At 36.4% G+C, this 15,861-nt stretch overlaps 1 protein-coding gene across 2 annotated transcripts; it reads left to right on the forward strand.

Annotated features, from left to right (window-relative positions):
• The first annotated feature begins 6,726 nt into the window (after positions 1-6,726).
• On the forward strand, positions 6,727-12,746 carry Clec4d (C-type lectin domain family 4 member D). Of its 2 annotated transcripts, none has more exons than XM_019205083.1 (6): positions 6,727-6,913; positions 8,454-8,611; positions 9,029-9,133; positions 9,933-10,084; positions 11,400-11,515; positions 12,219-12,746. In XM_019205083.1, the coding sequence occupies exons 2-6, from the start codon at positions 8,518-8,520 to the stop codon at positions 12,364-12,366; spliced, it is 615 nt and encodes a 204-aa protein (XP_019060628.1). In that variant the 5' UTR covers positions 6,727-6,913; positions 8,454-8,517; the 3' UTR covers positions 12,367-12,746. The 2 variants fall into 2 exon arrangements, with proteins under 2 accessions (XP_019060628.1, XP_010606079.1); XM_010607777.2 differs by having other exon boundaries at positions 8,525-8,611.
• The last annotated feature ends 3,115 nt before the right edge of the window (positions 12,747-15,861 follow it).

Below are 15,861 nucleotides of genomic sequence, written 5' to 3' on the forward strand. Positions count from 1 at the left end.
AATCCTGGATCTGGAGGTTGTGTTCACCTTAGAATTAATAGACTCGGGACACCTCTCACCAAAGGATGTATTAAATTATATCTGCAGGGCTTGCATCTGAGAGGCAAATTCATAAAAATTTCCTAAGAATTACCATCCGTGATGAAGAAAATAAACTTCTAGGGGAGCAAAAGCCATCACTTTTTCTCTGCATATAGCCTAGAAATCAAGTGCAGTGTGCCTTTCTGGAGTCCTGGAACTAAGAGGTTAGGATTGGGGTTATCTCTACTACTTCTCTTTATGCAACTAATAGACAATTCAGAATCCCCCTTGTGAAGAGAGGCACCAAGTATCTACCCTGTAGAATGTCTTGTGAGGGCAGGGGTCTACCACTCATGTCCCAGCGCACTGACTGATGTAAACCATCTATGTAATAAACACCCAAACATTATAACAATTTTTGAATCCACTACCACATAAATCAGATTTAATCATTACTCTCTACAGAAGCAAAAACACTCTTAAAGCAGGATTATCATGGCAAAGTTAGCAAAGCTATTAACAGTATGGCCCTTTTTGAGCAAAAGCTCATTGTGCTAGAAAGTGGTCACAGAGATAACAAATGGGCAAAAGCTGAGGCATAGACCCATGAGCATAATGCCAAATAAGTGCGATGGAAAGGCAACAGGCAGCATTCTTTGTGAACACAGCAGTCAGGACCATCATACTGACTGTAAATTACCTTACCCAAGATGTAAATTCTTGCATACAGAGGAAAAATTCCAATCCCATGGACTGTTGCAGTATACCATAAACACAAGAAAAACGAAGTCATGTAGTCCTAACCTGAGACAGATGGAAGGAGAGCGTGAGGAGTCTAACCTTCAAACTCACTGAATTAGCAATCCCAGTGATGACACCGAACAGATGTTATAGGGAAGCCAAGACCTGATGGGGGGGACCAGTCCCGCACTTCCTGGGTCTTCGTTTCTTTGAGGCCTTGATGAAGAATTCACTCAGGATGAACAGGCAGTGCAGAAATATAGCTACAGTGTATGGCAACGTAGATATAGTCAAGGAGTGACACAAACCCATCATCCCCAAATGCAAGTTTGGTTACCTTTTTCTGTACACACAAGTTACTCCTCAGGTTTAGGGAGTTATGACACTTACCAACATTTTCAATTAGAAATGACTTTGGAATTTCCCAGTGCCTTTCTGTTTCTCTTTGATGGTCAGTGTTTTGTCAGGGGCTCTAATCATGTAATGGATTAACAAAGGACAATTTCAGAGAGATAAGCTCTTAATTGAAACCAGGTCCCAGACCAAGGCAAAGAGATCTCTAAAGACCATATCCTTTACTGATATCACTGGGCGGTAGATAGACTATGGCAAACAGGATGTAGTGTACCTTTTTCTGGAGCTGGGTGGCCAGGTGGCCAGGTGATCAGGTATCAGAAGGAACGTGCACACTGTACAACCTTAAGATGTTGTCGTGATCTGTGGAATTGAATTGCTCTGGCTTTGAGCCCCACTAAGTGATTATAAATGCATTATACAATGAAGTCTTTGTTTAACTGACTGTTATGTAATGCATTATATTTTGAAACCCTTTTCATTTGTCCCTCGAGCTTGTTGATGTCTAACTCTCTGCTGAAGAACAAGAGTCTGGGAAAGAACAGCCTTCCGTGTTATGCTCAGGGAGAAAATGTGGATTAGACAGCCAGAAACATCTTGGCTATTAAAAAACAGTCAGACTTTAGTGTAGTAGAAACTGTATCATCATTAAAGTTGACTCTATTTTAGGTTTTTATGCTCAAATACTTTGGGGAATTGAGTCTCAGTAGAAATATTTCATTACTGAAGGGGAAGTGGACTAGAAAATCCTTATTTAGATTAAAAGAAATATACATGAATCAGACTAGTTTTTAGCTCCACAAACCGGAAAGAATTATTACAGGAATAGAAAAATTAAATGAGGAACTAAGAGACATTAGTTCATATTCTTGCCAAAGAAGAGATAATTTCATGATTTAAAATATAACAAATCATGGACATTTACCCTCATTTAATTCAAGAAAAAATTTGTAATTAATAGTGAGACAGAGACCACTAGTCTCTAGAACAAATAAACTCCTGGGCCTTAACCTGTTACTCATTAAAAGATTGATTTATGTTTACTTCTGAGGCCATAAAGGACTGAAAAGCTGCCTTTGCTAAAACCAAGCAATAACATTTAAATTTTCACTGTTGGCCTGTCATTTGGGCCCACAGATGTCCAATAGGTAATTAAAAGCAAACAAACAAACCTTGACCTTCATTTGTGTCTGCCTGTTTTATTACCTAGCACTTTAGGTCGAGTCCCTGGTCAGCCCTGCATCTCTGCACAGTAATGGTTTAGGGAGTGTCTGTCTAGAAGCTGACAATACTACCTTCATTGGCCCTAAATTTCTATAACTTGACTCTCCTCACATTAAGGCTAAGGACTCCAAGATAAGAGATTTCCAGGGCCCTTCACCTACCCGTGAGCACCCAGAAGTCTACTATCATTGCCCTAAACCTTGACCATGTTAGGTCCTAACAGAAGCTCCACAAAATTAAGACTGTGCCGAGGGAGAAACTCATCTACCAGAGACTGGATTAAGTGACAAAGATTCCTGCAGAGCCATCACACAAGACTTTAAATTACATAACGATCAACCAGAACCTAGCCCACTGAATTCCTCCTCAAAAGCCCTTTTCTTTATTTATTTTCAAGAATAATAAAATAAAGAGATGCAGATATTGGTATGTCAAAAAATTTGCTGGGTGATTACTCTTCCTTGTACTAGGAAAATACTGAGGCACCTTACAGAGTTCCTGCTTTAATCTGTAGCTTTCACATTTTAATCTGGTATGCACCTAAAAATATGTAGACCTATAAATAAATAATATAGACAAATACAAGTAAGCTCCGATATTATGAAGTTTTCTTTCCCAGGTGGTGTACAGAGCATGGGCATACTTAGGAGGATTTGAGAAAACTGGCGTTAAATGGTTCAGGACCATGATGCTAGATTTTTAACTTTAAAACCTGGGCAAGACTAAATGGAATCGTGTTTGGGGGGTTTTAGGAACAGTTAAGCTCTATAGCCTGAAGAAAAACACCAGAACTCTCTCTCTCTCTGTTTAGTTCCTTAGCAACCTTCCTCTTTCCTAGTGATTCACAGAAGTTCCACATAATGGAAAATTAATGAAGAGTTTTTCTAACCTGCTTTAAAATGCAATCCTGAAAGATACCACTCAGACAGGAGCAGGCAAACTTCCTGTTCTAATGTTGAAGTTCCTGTTCCTCTTCATCTCCAAATTCTACCTTAGTAGCTCCTGCTCCTTCACATGGAGAATTGAGCATTTCAGATTCACCATGTTAAAACAACACTCTAGACTTTATCAACAAACTCTGCCCCTTCTACTGCTCCTTGGTTTTTGAAAGCCAGTGGCCAGGTATTCATATTATCAATTTAAGGGTCATTGTTAACACTTTTCCTGTCTTTATCCAGACCATGATCTAGAAATATATGTTAGTATTTAAGGGGGACAAGTAGTAATATCTCTCTTTTCTTCTAGTTCCAAACAAATTATGAAGACAAGAAAAATCAGGAAGGAATTCAAATACCAGCTTCATTACTGGTAAAGATGCTATATAAAATGTGCATTGAATATAAAGCCAAAAAGTATTTCTGACTACTGCCCAACCCCAAGTATAATAGAAAAGCATTTTTAGAGAGTTGTAGGCTGCCTGTGTGTGTGTGTGTGTGTGTATATACACACACACAAACAAAATTGAATATATCATGTGACCTGAGTCATATCATGTGACCTGAGTATGTCACTGGATTACCAATTGGAAACTTTTAGCATTTTGCAAAAAGAAAGTCATGATCTTTCCAAAGTATGCAATAGTGTTCCTTAACATTCATACAAACTGATGTTCCATTTCCTTATTTAAGTATTAAATTCAATAATTTTAATATAAAGATAACAATTCTCACAATCATTCTTTATGGCATCTATGTATTCTGGCAAAAGTAATATTAATTTTTAATTTAACTGATTTAAAGAATTCAATGTACAACAGGATTTTCCTAAAATTACATTAGGATATTTCTGAATTTTTTTTTTAATTGAGTTTATTGGTACATTTAGGGATACAGTACAGTTACATTCATTGTTGGGATCATGTACCTTTACATGGCAAGTCTTGATTCTCATTTTTTTCCCCTTACCTCTGCCCTCCCTTCACCCCCTCCTCCCCTCCCCATCTACAGTAAAATATAAATGAAACTTGACTGGGTGCTTATAATCTTAGCTACTCAAGAGGCTGAAGCAGGAGGACCACAAATTTAAGACTAGCCTAGGAAACTTAGGGAGATCTTGTCTAAAAACATAAAATAAAATAAAATAAAATAAAAGGCCTGAGAATGTATCTGAGTGGCCCCAGTGTACCACATTAAATAATAGAAATGATGATGATAATAAATTTGAATGGTATGTGTTCTTCTATGAATAACACTGTCTATCCTATGTGGTTGGAACAGCAACCATATAAATTCAGGATGTTAGGAAGAAATTCAAGTCAATATTCACTTATTTGATGATATAAACTGATGTCAAACAGCAGATTTTTTTTTTTTGTACTGGGGATCAAACTCGGGTCCTTGCACTTGCCAGGCAGATTGTGGAACCACTTAGCTAAATCCCCTGCCCTCAAACAGCAGATTTTGGCAACATGTTTAACTAGAGGCAGCACTGTTCAGTGTATTCGTAGTGAGTATTGCAATGTATTTCTTCATATTCTATCATGTTTCGGTCACATTATTTTTCTTTCCAATACTGAAATGATTTCATTCCACTTATGCAACATTGAGTGATCTGTTTGACAACTGACTTATTTTTAAGCATAAAATCAGACTGATAATTATTTTCACTCACCACATAGCCCAGGCTGGTCTCAAACTCACAGTGATCCTCCTGCCTCAGCCTCCCAAATGCTGGGATTACAGGCGTGCGCCGCCACAACTTGCAGGAAATAAATTATTTTTGTAGTCAAGTTATTTAAATTTTCCTTAAAGTCCTGCCATGTTGGCCACTTTATCTTTTATCTGTGATGAAGAGCTTGTCTTCACCACACTCTTATGCTTTTCTTCTTTTTTTATCTTAACAAGCTTGCTTTCTATCATCTAGGAAGATCCCAGAATTTAATTATTAACTCTTTTGGGGCTTCCACTCCCAGATAAAGAATAATAGAGCTTTTGCTCCTTGTTCACATTGTTTTCTCATAATCACAACTGTGGCTTGGACACAGGTCACTCATTTCAGAGGTTGTTCTAGAACAGTGTCCCTCTTGTTTTGAAGTCATAATTGCATTCTGGGAATGACAGATCATGCAGGTCTCTTTTTATCCTACTCTAAGCAGGATTCATGTGTCTTCTAGAATCCTAGATTTTTTAAGTAAGAAAATCCATTGCTTTCAGGAAAAATCTAGTTTTTAGGTTGAAAGTGAAAAATTGTTCTGAGAATATGGAAATGCTTTTTGTGGTGATAGTGCTAATATATTATGTTATATATATATAATATATATATATATTCAAACATAATTTTCTATGTTCTCACCCCCACGTTAATATAGTAAAGTAGTATTTCACTGAAGATCACTGTCTGTTTATCTATCTGCCTGTCTTTAAAGTAATATTGTATAGTATACTTTAAGGAAGAATGAGAGGAAAGTTCTGTATTCTGAAAATGAGAGTCTAAGTAGGACCTATAAACTGCTAGATCATTGTCTCAGTTAGCTTGCGTTACTGTAATAAAGCACCATTTCAGAGGTGAGAAAAGTCGTTCATTCCTCACAGCTAAATCTAAGATCAGGGCATCAGCAGGCTCAGGCTATGGGAGAACCCTGTTCCAGGCTGGCAGCTGGCCCTGTTCCTGCTTCGTAATCATCCGGCAAGGGGAAGCAGGAGGAAGAGGACAAACAGATTGATCGCTTTTCAGAAGGGCACTAATTCCATCAGGAAGAGCCTATGCTTATGACCTTATAAATTTAATTACCTCTCAAAGGCCCCAGCTAGAAACACCACTGCAGAGGTCATTAGCCTTGCAACAAACACATTTTGGAGACACAGATGTTCACCCCTTCACACTATTATATGTGAATTCTGGGAAGCAGATGATGTCTTTATCACAGTCTTACATTTTGTTTTTCTCTGCTTTTTAACAAAGCTATTTTGTCTCACACAGGAAGATTTGAATTTTAATTAACAGCTCCATCACCCCTTCTTCAACTTAAGAACAAAGGCTTTTGTGTCATTACGTACAATATGGGTACAAAACGGACATTGAAAGCTTCTGCCCTTTATGCATACGGTCTTTGGCCACTAGTTTGAGCATCTCATTCAGCTCAAAGAACTTCCTAGGACAGAGTTTAAAGCATAAAGTCTCAAGCACATAGCTACCTTTAAAAATGTAATACCAGAAGAAGAGAAAGATATGTTACTTAGCTTTTGCTTAGGCATAATGACTTCTGTAGGGTATTGCTAAATATTTTGCCTGAATGAAAATACTGAAAAATTTTATATGGCCCATGGGAACCTCAACATATTTACGAAACTTGTACTGACTATTTTGGGTGTTGCTTTCTCAATTTCCTTTTTGCCTTACACCATCTGCTGGAGAGAACCAAAGGAAACCTCAGTCTTTGGAAAGACTTCTCGTAAGTAAACTGTTTTGTGCTTAATCTCACTAAAATAGGTAAGGATCAAGTATTTCTGAATAAATTCCTGCATCCACATAGCCGCATACTGGATGGGGGGATAGAACAGCTCCCTGGTCCACCCAATCTGCAGTCAAAAAGCCAATAAACACACAATGGGAAGAGTCGAACCTCAGAGAAAAGGTGAGTACTCTTCTTCTCTCCTTTTAATTTTAAGAAGCAGACAGTTTTATGACCAAGATTTTAAAATATGAGTGGATGGTGGTTTTGAATGTTGAAGACCATGCTGATGGGAAGGAAGAGGTGGGAAAAGATGAGGATAACGTGGCGGAGGGGAAGGCATGGATCGTTTCAAAAAGTTAAGCAACAGGAACTTCTTTATAAAATGTGGATTGCACCAACAGAGGACATAAAGCACTAAAAGAGAAAAAAGGTGGAAAGGAAGGGACTAATTTGGGAAGATTCTTTGAGAAGACACAGTGGCGTGTCAGAGGCTCTGACTCTGGTTTTATGTTTGACTGGTGGGAGGGACACCAAAGGGGTTACGCTGTTTGAACATAAAACATTTTGAGAAATAGAGAGAGAGAATGCAAAAGTATATAAATCTAAAATTAAAGTTTGTTCATCTCACCTATCTGCCATGCCAAACTTCAGTGGGTTCATACTGTACAGCAGTCTGCCAAAATGCCATTTATATAAGAGTATGTCTTGCAAATGTTTTATATCAATACAGATAGATACACATGATCATCTAATTACTGTGTAGAATTTCATCAAAGAAATTCTTGATAATTCAGAAATTCTATTGATATTTTTGATGTATTATAATCAAATTGCAAACATAAATATTGAGTTCTAGAGTGTTTTTTCTACTTCTAAAATACTGTAACAAATATCCTTTTATACTGCTATTTTCAGTTATTTCTATGTGACAATGCTAGAATTGCAATTCTTGTAGCAAGTGTAATGCATTTAAAATTGATGAATGCTACTAAACTGACACTTCTAAAAGATTGGAATAATTTTCAGTCTCAGCCTCAGCATTTATTCCTGATCATGAACGATTACTTTCTCTCCAATACCCAACAATTCATAGTTTAAATTTACTCTTTTTTTTGAAACAGGGTCTTACTATGTAGTTGAGACTGACCTGGAACTCACTATATAGCCCAGGATGGTCTTGAACTCACAGCGATCCTCCTGCCTCAGCCTCCCAAGTGCTGGGATTACAGGAGTGCGCCACCAAGCCTGCTTAAATTTGCTTTTAAAGCTTTATATGAAAAACTGTACTTTAACATCTTAACTTACAATTTCCTACATTCATTTGTTTGTTTAATAGTTATTTATAATTTTAGCAAATTAAATTTTCAGCAAAGTTTCTACTTAAAGTTTTGCTCAGCTTTTGAATTTATTTTTGAAATTCTTCATGTCATCTAGATGCCAATACTGTAACAAATTGTTTCTTCCCTGTATTTCTTATGTTTTCACATTGTGTTATATAGAAGTTTTAATGTTTTAAGTACTCAAACATCAGTTTTTATGGCTTTTTGGTCTTGTGCTTTGCATATAAAAACTTCTCCAGTTCCAAAATTACAAAGAAGTTCACATTTTTCTTTTTTATTTATGAGTAAAAATTGATTTATTTCAAGGAAATATGTAAGATGTTCTTTAGATCTAAAATACTTTGAATGTTCTTATACTTAGCTTTCTTTCTCTTTGGTAGAACTGGATTCCCCAGACTTTGTGGCAGAACAAACAGTAACACATTTATTTTTGCTTTCATCCTAATGCAAGAATGCCAGCATTCTCAGATAACCCCGAGGGTTGTGGCTGCTGTTTTCATCTCACTTCTTGCTGCTTGTTTTATTGCAAGTTGTTTGGGTAAGTTTTTAGCTAATGTGGAGCTCCCCTTGAATTATTTTCCCAAACAACCTTTATAAAGCCATTCTAAGTTTTTACTATATGGACTTTTCCTTCAATACATCAATGCATAATGAGTTTGATATCTTGGGCTTCGCATTCAGACTTATATACGGGACTTCCCAGTTGATGGTGCTGCATTGTGTCAAGGAATGAAAAGACCATTTTACGAACATGTAAAATATCCCATATAAAGCCCCAAATAGATACTGTGAAATAAAAGTATTAGTTTTTAAAAATGTGTTTTACCCGGAGCTGGAACAAAGAACTACATAGGAAGACAAGAGAATGTGGGTCTTGACTAATAGGGTGAAAATAAAGTTTTTCCTAATTAAATGATTATGCAAAAAAGGAAAATAACATATTTTTCCTTCTTAGTGACTCATCACAGCTTTCCACGCTGTAGGAGAGGAACAAAAATGTTTAAGTTGCCAGAGTACCACAGGAAGTTGACATGCATCTGGGAGGCATCAGGACAGAAAGGTACAGCCAGCTGAGACCATGAGAGAATTTATTTCCATTTCCATTCAAATTCACATTTCAAATTTAAGGATAATCAGTAGTGAACCAGGAAAAAATAATACAGTGTAAAACCAAAATTGGCACAGGAATAACACCTAGATAGTACCTGGAGAATATAACTTAACACCTTTATAAGGTGTTTTATTTTTGTTTGCTTTTGTTTTTTGCTACCTGGGATCAAATTCAGGCCCTTACACCCTTACACTTGTGAGGCAGGCGGCGGAACCAAGGAGCCAAACTCCCAGACCCTATAAGCTATTTTTAATATCCAAAGGATAACATGAACTTAATGCCATTTTCCCAGTGTTTGGTAAGAGGTTTCCTTGTAGCATATATAGCTTTGCTGAGATATCTTTATCTCCTTTGCTGTTCAGGAATTTGTAAAGATGTCACATTTGGGAGAATGGGGAAACGTTGGGCTTCGGCAGATCCTTTGCTTTCTTCAGATAAATTGCCCTGCAAGAGGCTGTGTTAAAGAAACACTTTATATATGAAAGTAAATAGATGTAGACATTGAATAGTGATCATGGTTTCTAAGTAAATACTTCATGATTTTCCACAGTTCTGATATGATTTCAGGTACTTCTGTTCAGAAATATACTTTTCAGGACGTTTTTAGTGGGTGAGACAATGCTTTCGGTAATGCAGGTAGCAGTTCCACAAATGTTAATTGGATACTGGGTAATGAAATGGTTATGTGATCCTGCAGATTTAATATGCTTCCCTAACCGTGTAATTTCCGTTTCCATTCTCACCGGAGCGGGTACCTGGAATTGCTGTCCTGCTGGCTGGAGAGCCTTCCAGTCCCACTGCTATTTCCCTTTGAACGACAACAAGACCTGGGCAGAGAGTGAAAGGAACTGCTCAGGGATGGGGGCCCACCTGGCCAGCATCGTCTCGGAAGCAGAGCAGGTGCGTTCGAGGGCACCCCCAGTTTCTCTGCTGCTTTGAATGTCTTTGCAGAGAGACCATTTCTCTGCTCTGCGGAGCCTCTGTGCCTTTCATTTCATCTGCTCCATCCTTTGGAAAGCCTTTGCTTCCTCTTATTTTTTTTTCTTCCTTCCTTCTCTTGCTCTCTCCTTGCTCTGTCCTCATTTTCCTTTTCATTTTCAATGATGTCTTTCGTACTAGCAAAGCCCAATGTAGATTGTAGCATCATTTACCAATGTTCTCATAAGAGAAACATACATACATAGGAATTGTATAGCAAGATACATACTTTGTACGTAAAAGCAAACATACCTAGTATGTTAGAAAATTAATTTTCTTTTTTTTTTTTTTTTTTTTTGGTACCGGGGATTGAACTCGGGTCCTTGTGCTTGCAAGGCAGGCCACCGAACCGCTGAGCTAAACCCCCGGCCTAGAAAATTAATTTTCTATATATTACTGAATTCTTCTGGTGTTTCCAGATTTCATTCTTGTGTTACTTCCTCCAGAAAGCTATCTTGACCACCTCCCTTATTTGCTTGCTTCCCTATTCTAAGTTATAGGTTCTGCTGTGTATTTTTCCCCACCGATAAATCACGGCATTCACTCATGTGGCATCTCTTCCAATGACGGGGGCTACACATTACTCATCTTTGCATAGCCAGTGTCATGTGCAGAGCCGGACACACTGGACAGGAAGGTGTAACTTTCTCCAGTACTTGAGTGAATAGCTTATCAGAATAAAGTATAAGAAAAATAGCTCAGATGTACAGTTGTATTTCTAGGCAAGGAAACCTAAAAGTAAATTAAATTCATCAAAAGCTGAAATTTATCTCCTCATGTAAAATACTTCTGTGGGATGTACCGTGATTCAGAGTCTATTATTTTTTTGCTTAGTAGAGTATCCTCAAGGACTCTATTTCAGAGGCTTTGCTGTCTGTATGCTTGACAACCTTCAAATAAAACACAATTTAAGGAAATGCACAAATAGTTAAAGAAGGAAATTTAAAACCCCAAATCCCCTAAAAATGCCATTCTTTCCAGCCTGTGTTAAGAAGTTTGCAAGCATGATATCACTTAAATCTTCACAATAACTCTAGGAAGTAGTGGACTTATACTTTCTGGAGATGAGAAAACCAAGGATTTGGAGAGATTGAAGCGCTAATTAACATTATAAGCAAAGTTGGACAAAGGACCTAATCCCAAAGCAGCGATCTACTGATATCATTTCCTCTTTGTCAATATAACAACCATCATCTAAGTGCAAGTATACTTATAAAAGTTTATGTTTTGGATGCAGAACTTCACAACTAAAATTCTGAATAAGGTGTTTTCATATTTCATTGGACTTAAAAGTGAAAACGTGAGAGGTCAGTGGCGCTGGATAGATGAGACACCATTTAACCCACATAAGGCGTGAGTATATTGATCGAAACTAAGAGAATTTGTAAGCACATAAGGCAAAGGTAAGAAGAATTCATATGACTGGGGTAACCTATGTGTATGATGTCCCAGTTGTAGAATAATCCTGCGACTTCAGGGAAATTTTTAATATTCTTGCTTGTACAATGTTGATTAAAGAATGGGTAGCATATGGGAGATGTGCAAAGATTTTCTTAAACTTGACATTTGGACAAACAAGACGATAAATATTAAAGTTACCTTTGAAACACATTCATAACCTTGTTGTTCTCTTCTTTGAAACCAGTATTATGGGGTAGTATTATATTATGTAATATAATAATATGACATTAAAACTATAGGTGTAACTTAGTAGTTTTACTAGTAAGAGAGGTGAAGTTTATACTAATGATGTACAATATAAAATTATTGATGTGTTTTACAACTTTTTTGTGTGTCATCTTCACAATATAGTGTGCCCTTAACAGTTAGAGTGTACTTCAATACAGAGAAGCTACATTTCAAGTGCAAAATAGTCACATGTAGCCAGTGACTTGTTTTGAACAGTACAACTCCTAATTGTTCATAGGAGCATTTTCTTGGGACGTGCCCTGATATCTGTGTCTTTTCTATATCTATACATTTCTATGTCTATTTATAATCTATGTCTATGTATATTGTTTCTTATACATATTATCATACATACTCTTTCTTTCAGACTTTGGCATGAGAATAAACTCAACAGTATTCAGAGAGAAGATTGTGCTGTCCTTGTTAATGACCGAGACATATGGGGCTGGAATGATTTTCCTTGTAATTTGAAGACAAGTAGGATTTGTAAGATCCCCGGTGAAATACTCATGTAGAATCTACAAAGTGGCTTTCCTGATGGAGACAGAAAAGAACTAATGGGATGACGCCATGTACATCCGTCATTGATACAGAGAAAAGGTGCTCTGTCATGGGGTATTCTCAGTCATATGGTTTTACCTATTTTTGTTCAATTCGTTCAAGGTGGTGCCAAGGAGTGTTGAAGATAATGTAGTTTTGAATGAGGATTTGATAGAAGGAATGTTCTATGTGAACCAGTTTTCCTTATCTTTGCTGTCTTGATAGTATGGCAGCGTATTTACTTTTCACTTTGCATTGATTTCATATGAAACAGAATGGCTGGAAAAAATGCTATCATTTTATCATTTTTCTCATGCTCAAATTCTTAATTCTGAAAATATAAGAGTAGGATATTTTAGGGCTGGAGATTTAGCTCAGTGGCACTGTGCCTGCCTTGCAAGTGCAAGGTCCTGAGTTCGATCCCCAGTACCAAAAATTCCCCCCCCAAAAAAAGAGTAGGACACTTTAACTGGTGAATCATATTTAACCTAAATTCAAAGACATTTTAAAATTATTTTATAAATATATATATGTTATTGTTTGATGATTCATTTCCAAATTTTAAAACATGTCATCATGCTGAGATTCTGTGACCAGATTTTTTTCTAGAGCAACAATACAGATTATTTCTAAATTATGGTACTCTAAGGGAAAATAAAAGTGCACATTTTTAATAGGCTTACTCTTTGCTGTAATCTAAATGTTTCTTTAAAGCAGATACTCTTAAGGTGGCTTAAGTTATTTTTTAGTGGAAAAGCCCATTACAGGCCACTGGAAATAAACTCCCTCAACTACGTAGCTGAGGAAACAAAATCCCCGGGAAGCCCATAGGCCCACATCTGCCATGCTTATTAACAGGACGGGGGCCACATCTTTTTTTCACTAGAGATGAATGCACCCCCTTGTAATTCTTTGAATGTTTATGGGGATATCTTGGCCTCTTTATCATGAGCTAAAATTTCTTAATTATTTGAAATTGCACTTCACAGGTATTTTCATTTATAATGTGAATTAGACTCACATTTTTAACCCAATTCTATGTAGGTAAAAGTCATATCCAACTTCAAAATATGTTGGGCTTCTTAGTTTTGATGATTTCTCAGCCACTTTTTAAACTGTCAACCACTATTAAAAGCCCAATATTTATTTTGTAAGTCAGTTATTGATTTTCTGTTCAGAGACTTACTATTTGATTATGCGTGGCGGTGTGTGCCGCTGTTGGTAGTGATGTAATGTCTTTGTGTGTTTGTGTCTGTGCTTAGAGCAGGTACTTTGAAGTGGTGCTAAGTAACTGTGTTTTCCTTATTCATTAAACTACATAACACAAAACTTGTTGAGGTATCTTTGTATAAGTTCAACTGGGTTTTGTGTAGTTAACATCCACTTTTAATTCACATAAACCTGTATGCAGATAGAGATTCCATCACCAATAAACTGTAATCTCTATGTGACTTCATTCATCTGTGCCCACATTTGTGTCTATGATCTGTTTTTCCCAACGCTGGCCATCTTTCATCACCTCCAAAACCACACTGCAAGCTACTATCTCTATCTGGGCTAATGAGATGGCCTCTTCATTGATCTCTGCTTTCACCCTAAATCTCTTTTCATCTCTTTTCAACTGTCATAGCACTTCTTTTATTCTTCTTTATTTCTTTAAGAAGGCTGACACTGACAGTGAAAGTAGATTCTAGTTATTTTAGTAGATTATATTAGCCCTAAGGCTTACCAGTTAAAGAATTGTATGTGGTGTTATTTTTTGAAAAAGTAATGTATATATGATTTTAGAAGAAAATAAATACATTGATAAATTTATGAAGCAAATCTCTCATCTATGCTGAATTCCAGTCCTCTAATGCCTCTCCATTGTGACTACAATTATCGGATTTCACGTAGATTTCCATATATGTTTATATAAACTACATATAGCTATATCAACTATATATAAAGTGTATTATATATATTATGAATAGCTCTATGTGTACTCTAGGTAGTGTAAAAAGACATATGCATCATATATGTGGTTACGTACTATATAGACATATCCACAATTTTTACACTAATAGAAATATTATCTGCATACTCTTTTTATCTTTTAAAAATAAGTTTGAAATTGATTTATATTACATTCTCATAAGTAAGTGTTTCATTTTATTATCATAATTTAAAATCATCTTAAAATTACAAAATATTTTCATTAAATAATAAAAATCCATTAAAAAAGTCCTGAAACAACCCAGAGCAATCCCAATTCAGATAAGGATGATAGTGTTCCAAGGACTTTCCACAATGAAAAGATGGGACTGAGAATGTGTTTGAATGTATTGAGAGATGATGTCATTGAAAGCAAAGCAATACTCACAAATTCATTCCTGGAAGCAAGCATCACTTTGATCCCCAAAGCAGAAAAGCCCCAACTGAAAAAGAGAACATAATACCAACCTCCCTAATGAACATAGATGCAAAAATTCTCAATAAAATACTAGTAAATAGAATGCAGATCATTGAGAAGATCATACACCCTAAGTGGGATTCATTCCAGGGATGCAAGGATGGTTCAACATACACAAATCAATAAGTTTAATACACTATATTAATAGAGCCAAGTACAAAAACCATATAATTATCTCAATCGATGCAGAAAAGGTGTTCAACAAAATCTAACATCCATTCACAATTAAAAAATTAAAAAAAACTACTTGCTGGGGATTTAGCTCAGTGGTTCAGTGGCCTGCCTTGCATGTGCAAGGATCTGGGTTCAATCCCTGGTACCAAACAAAAAACAAAACAAAACTACAGAAAATTGGAATAGATGATCTCTATCTCAACCAGATAAAAGCCATCTGTGAAAAATTAACAGCCAACATCATACTAAATGGTCAAAAACTGAAATTCTTCATGCTAAAATTAGGAACAAGGATGCCCACTATCACCACTCCTGTTCAATATAGTTTTGGAAACATTAGCTGCAGCAATTAGACAAGAGACAGAAGTAAAAGGAATAAAGATAGGAAGCAATGAAGTTAAATTGTCATTATTTGCAGATGACATGATACTCTATATTGAAGACCCCAAAAACTCCATCAAAAGTCTTCTAGACTTAATAACCAGATTCAGTAGAGTAGCCAGATACAAGGTCAACACACAAAAATCAATAGCCTTCTTGTACATCAACAACAGACTCAGTGATAGAGGAACTGGAGAAACAACTCCTTTCACAAAAGCATCCAAAAAAATGAAATAGGAATCAACCTAACGAAAGAAATCAAAGATCTCTACTCAGAAAACTACAGCACTCCGAAAAAAGAGATTTCCTACCCTTAGGAAAAACAAATGCAGTGAAAATGGCCACACTTCCAAAACTGCTATATAGATTCAATACAATCTCAATTGAAATACCAATAGCATACTTCATAGATCTTGAGAAAACAATCCAAAAATTCATTTGGAACAAGAAGAGACCTAGGATA

The sequence above is a fragment of the Fukomys damarensis genome, unplaced genomic scaffold (genome assembly GCF_012274545.1).
Source record: "Fukomys damarensis isolate Sample0158 unplaced genomic scaffold, DMR_v1.0_HiC HiC_scaffold_19, whole genome shotgun sequence".
Lineage (NCBI taxonomy): Eukaryota > Metazoa > Chordata > Mammalia > Rodentia > Bathyergidae > Fukomys > Fukomys damarensis.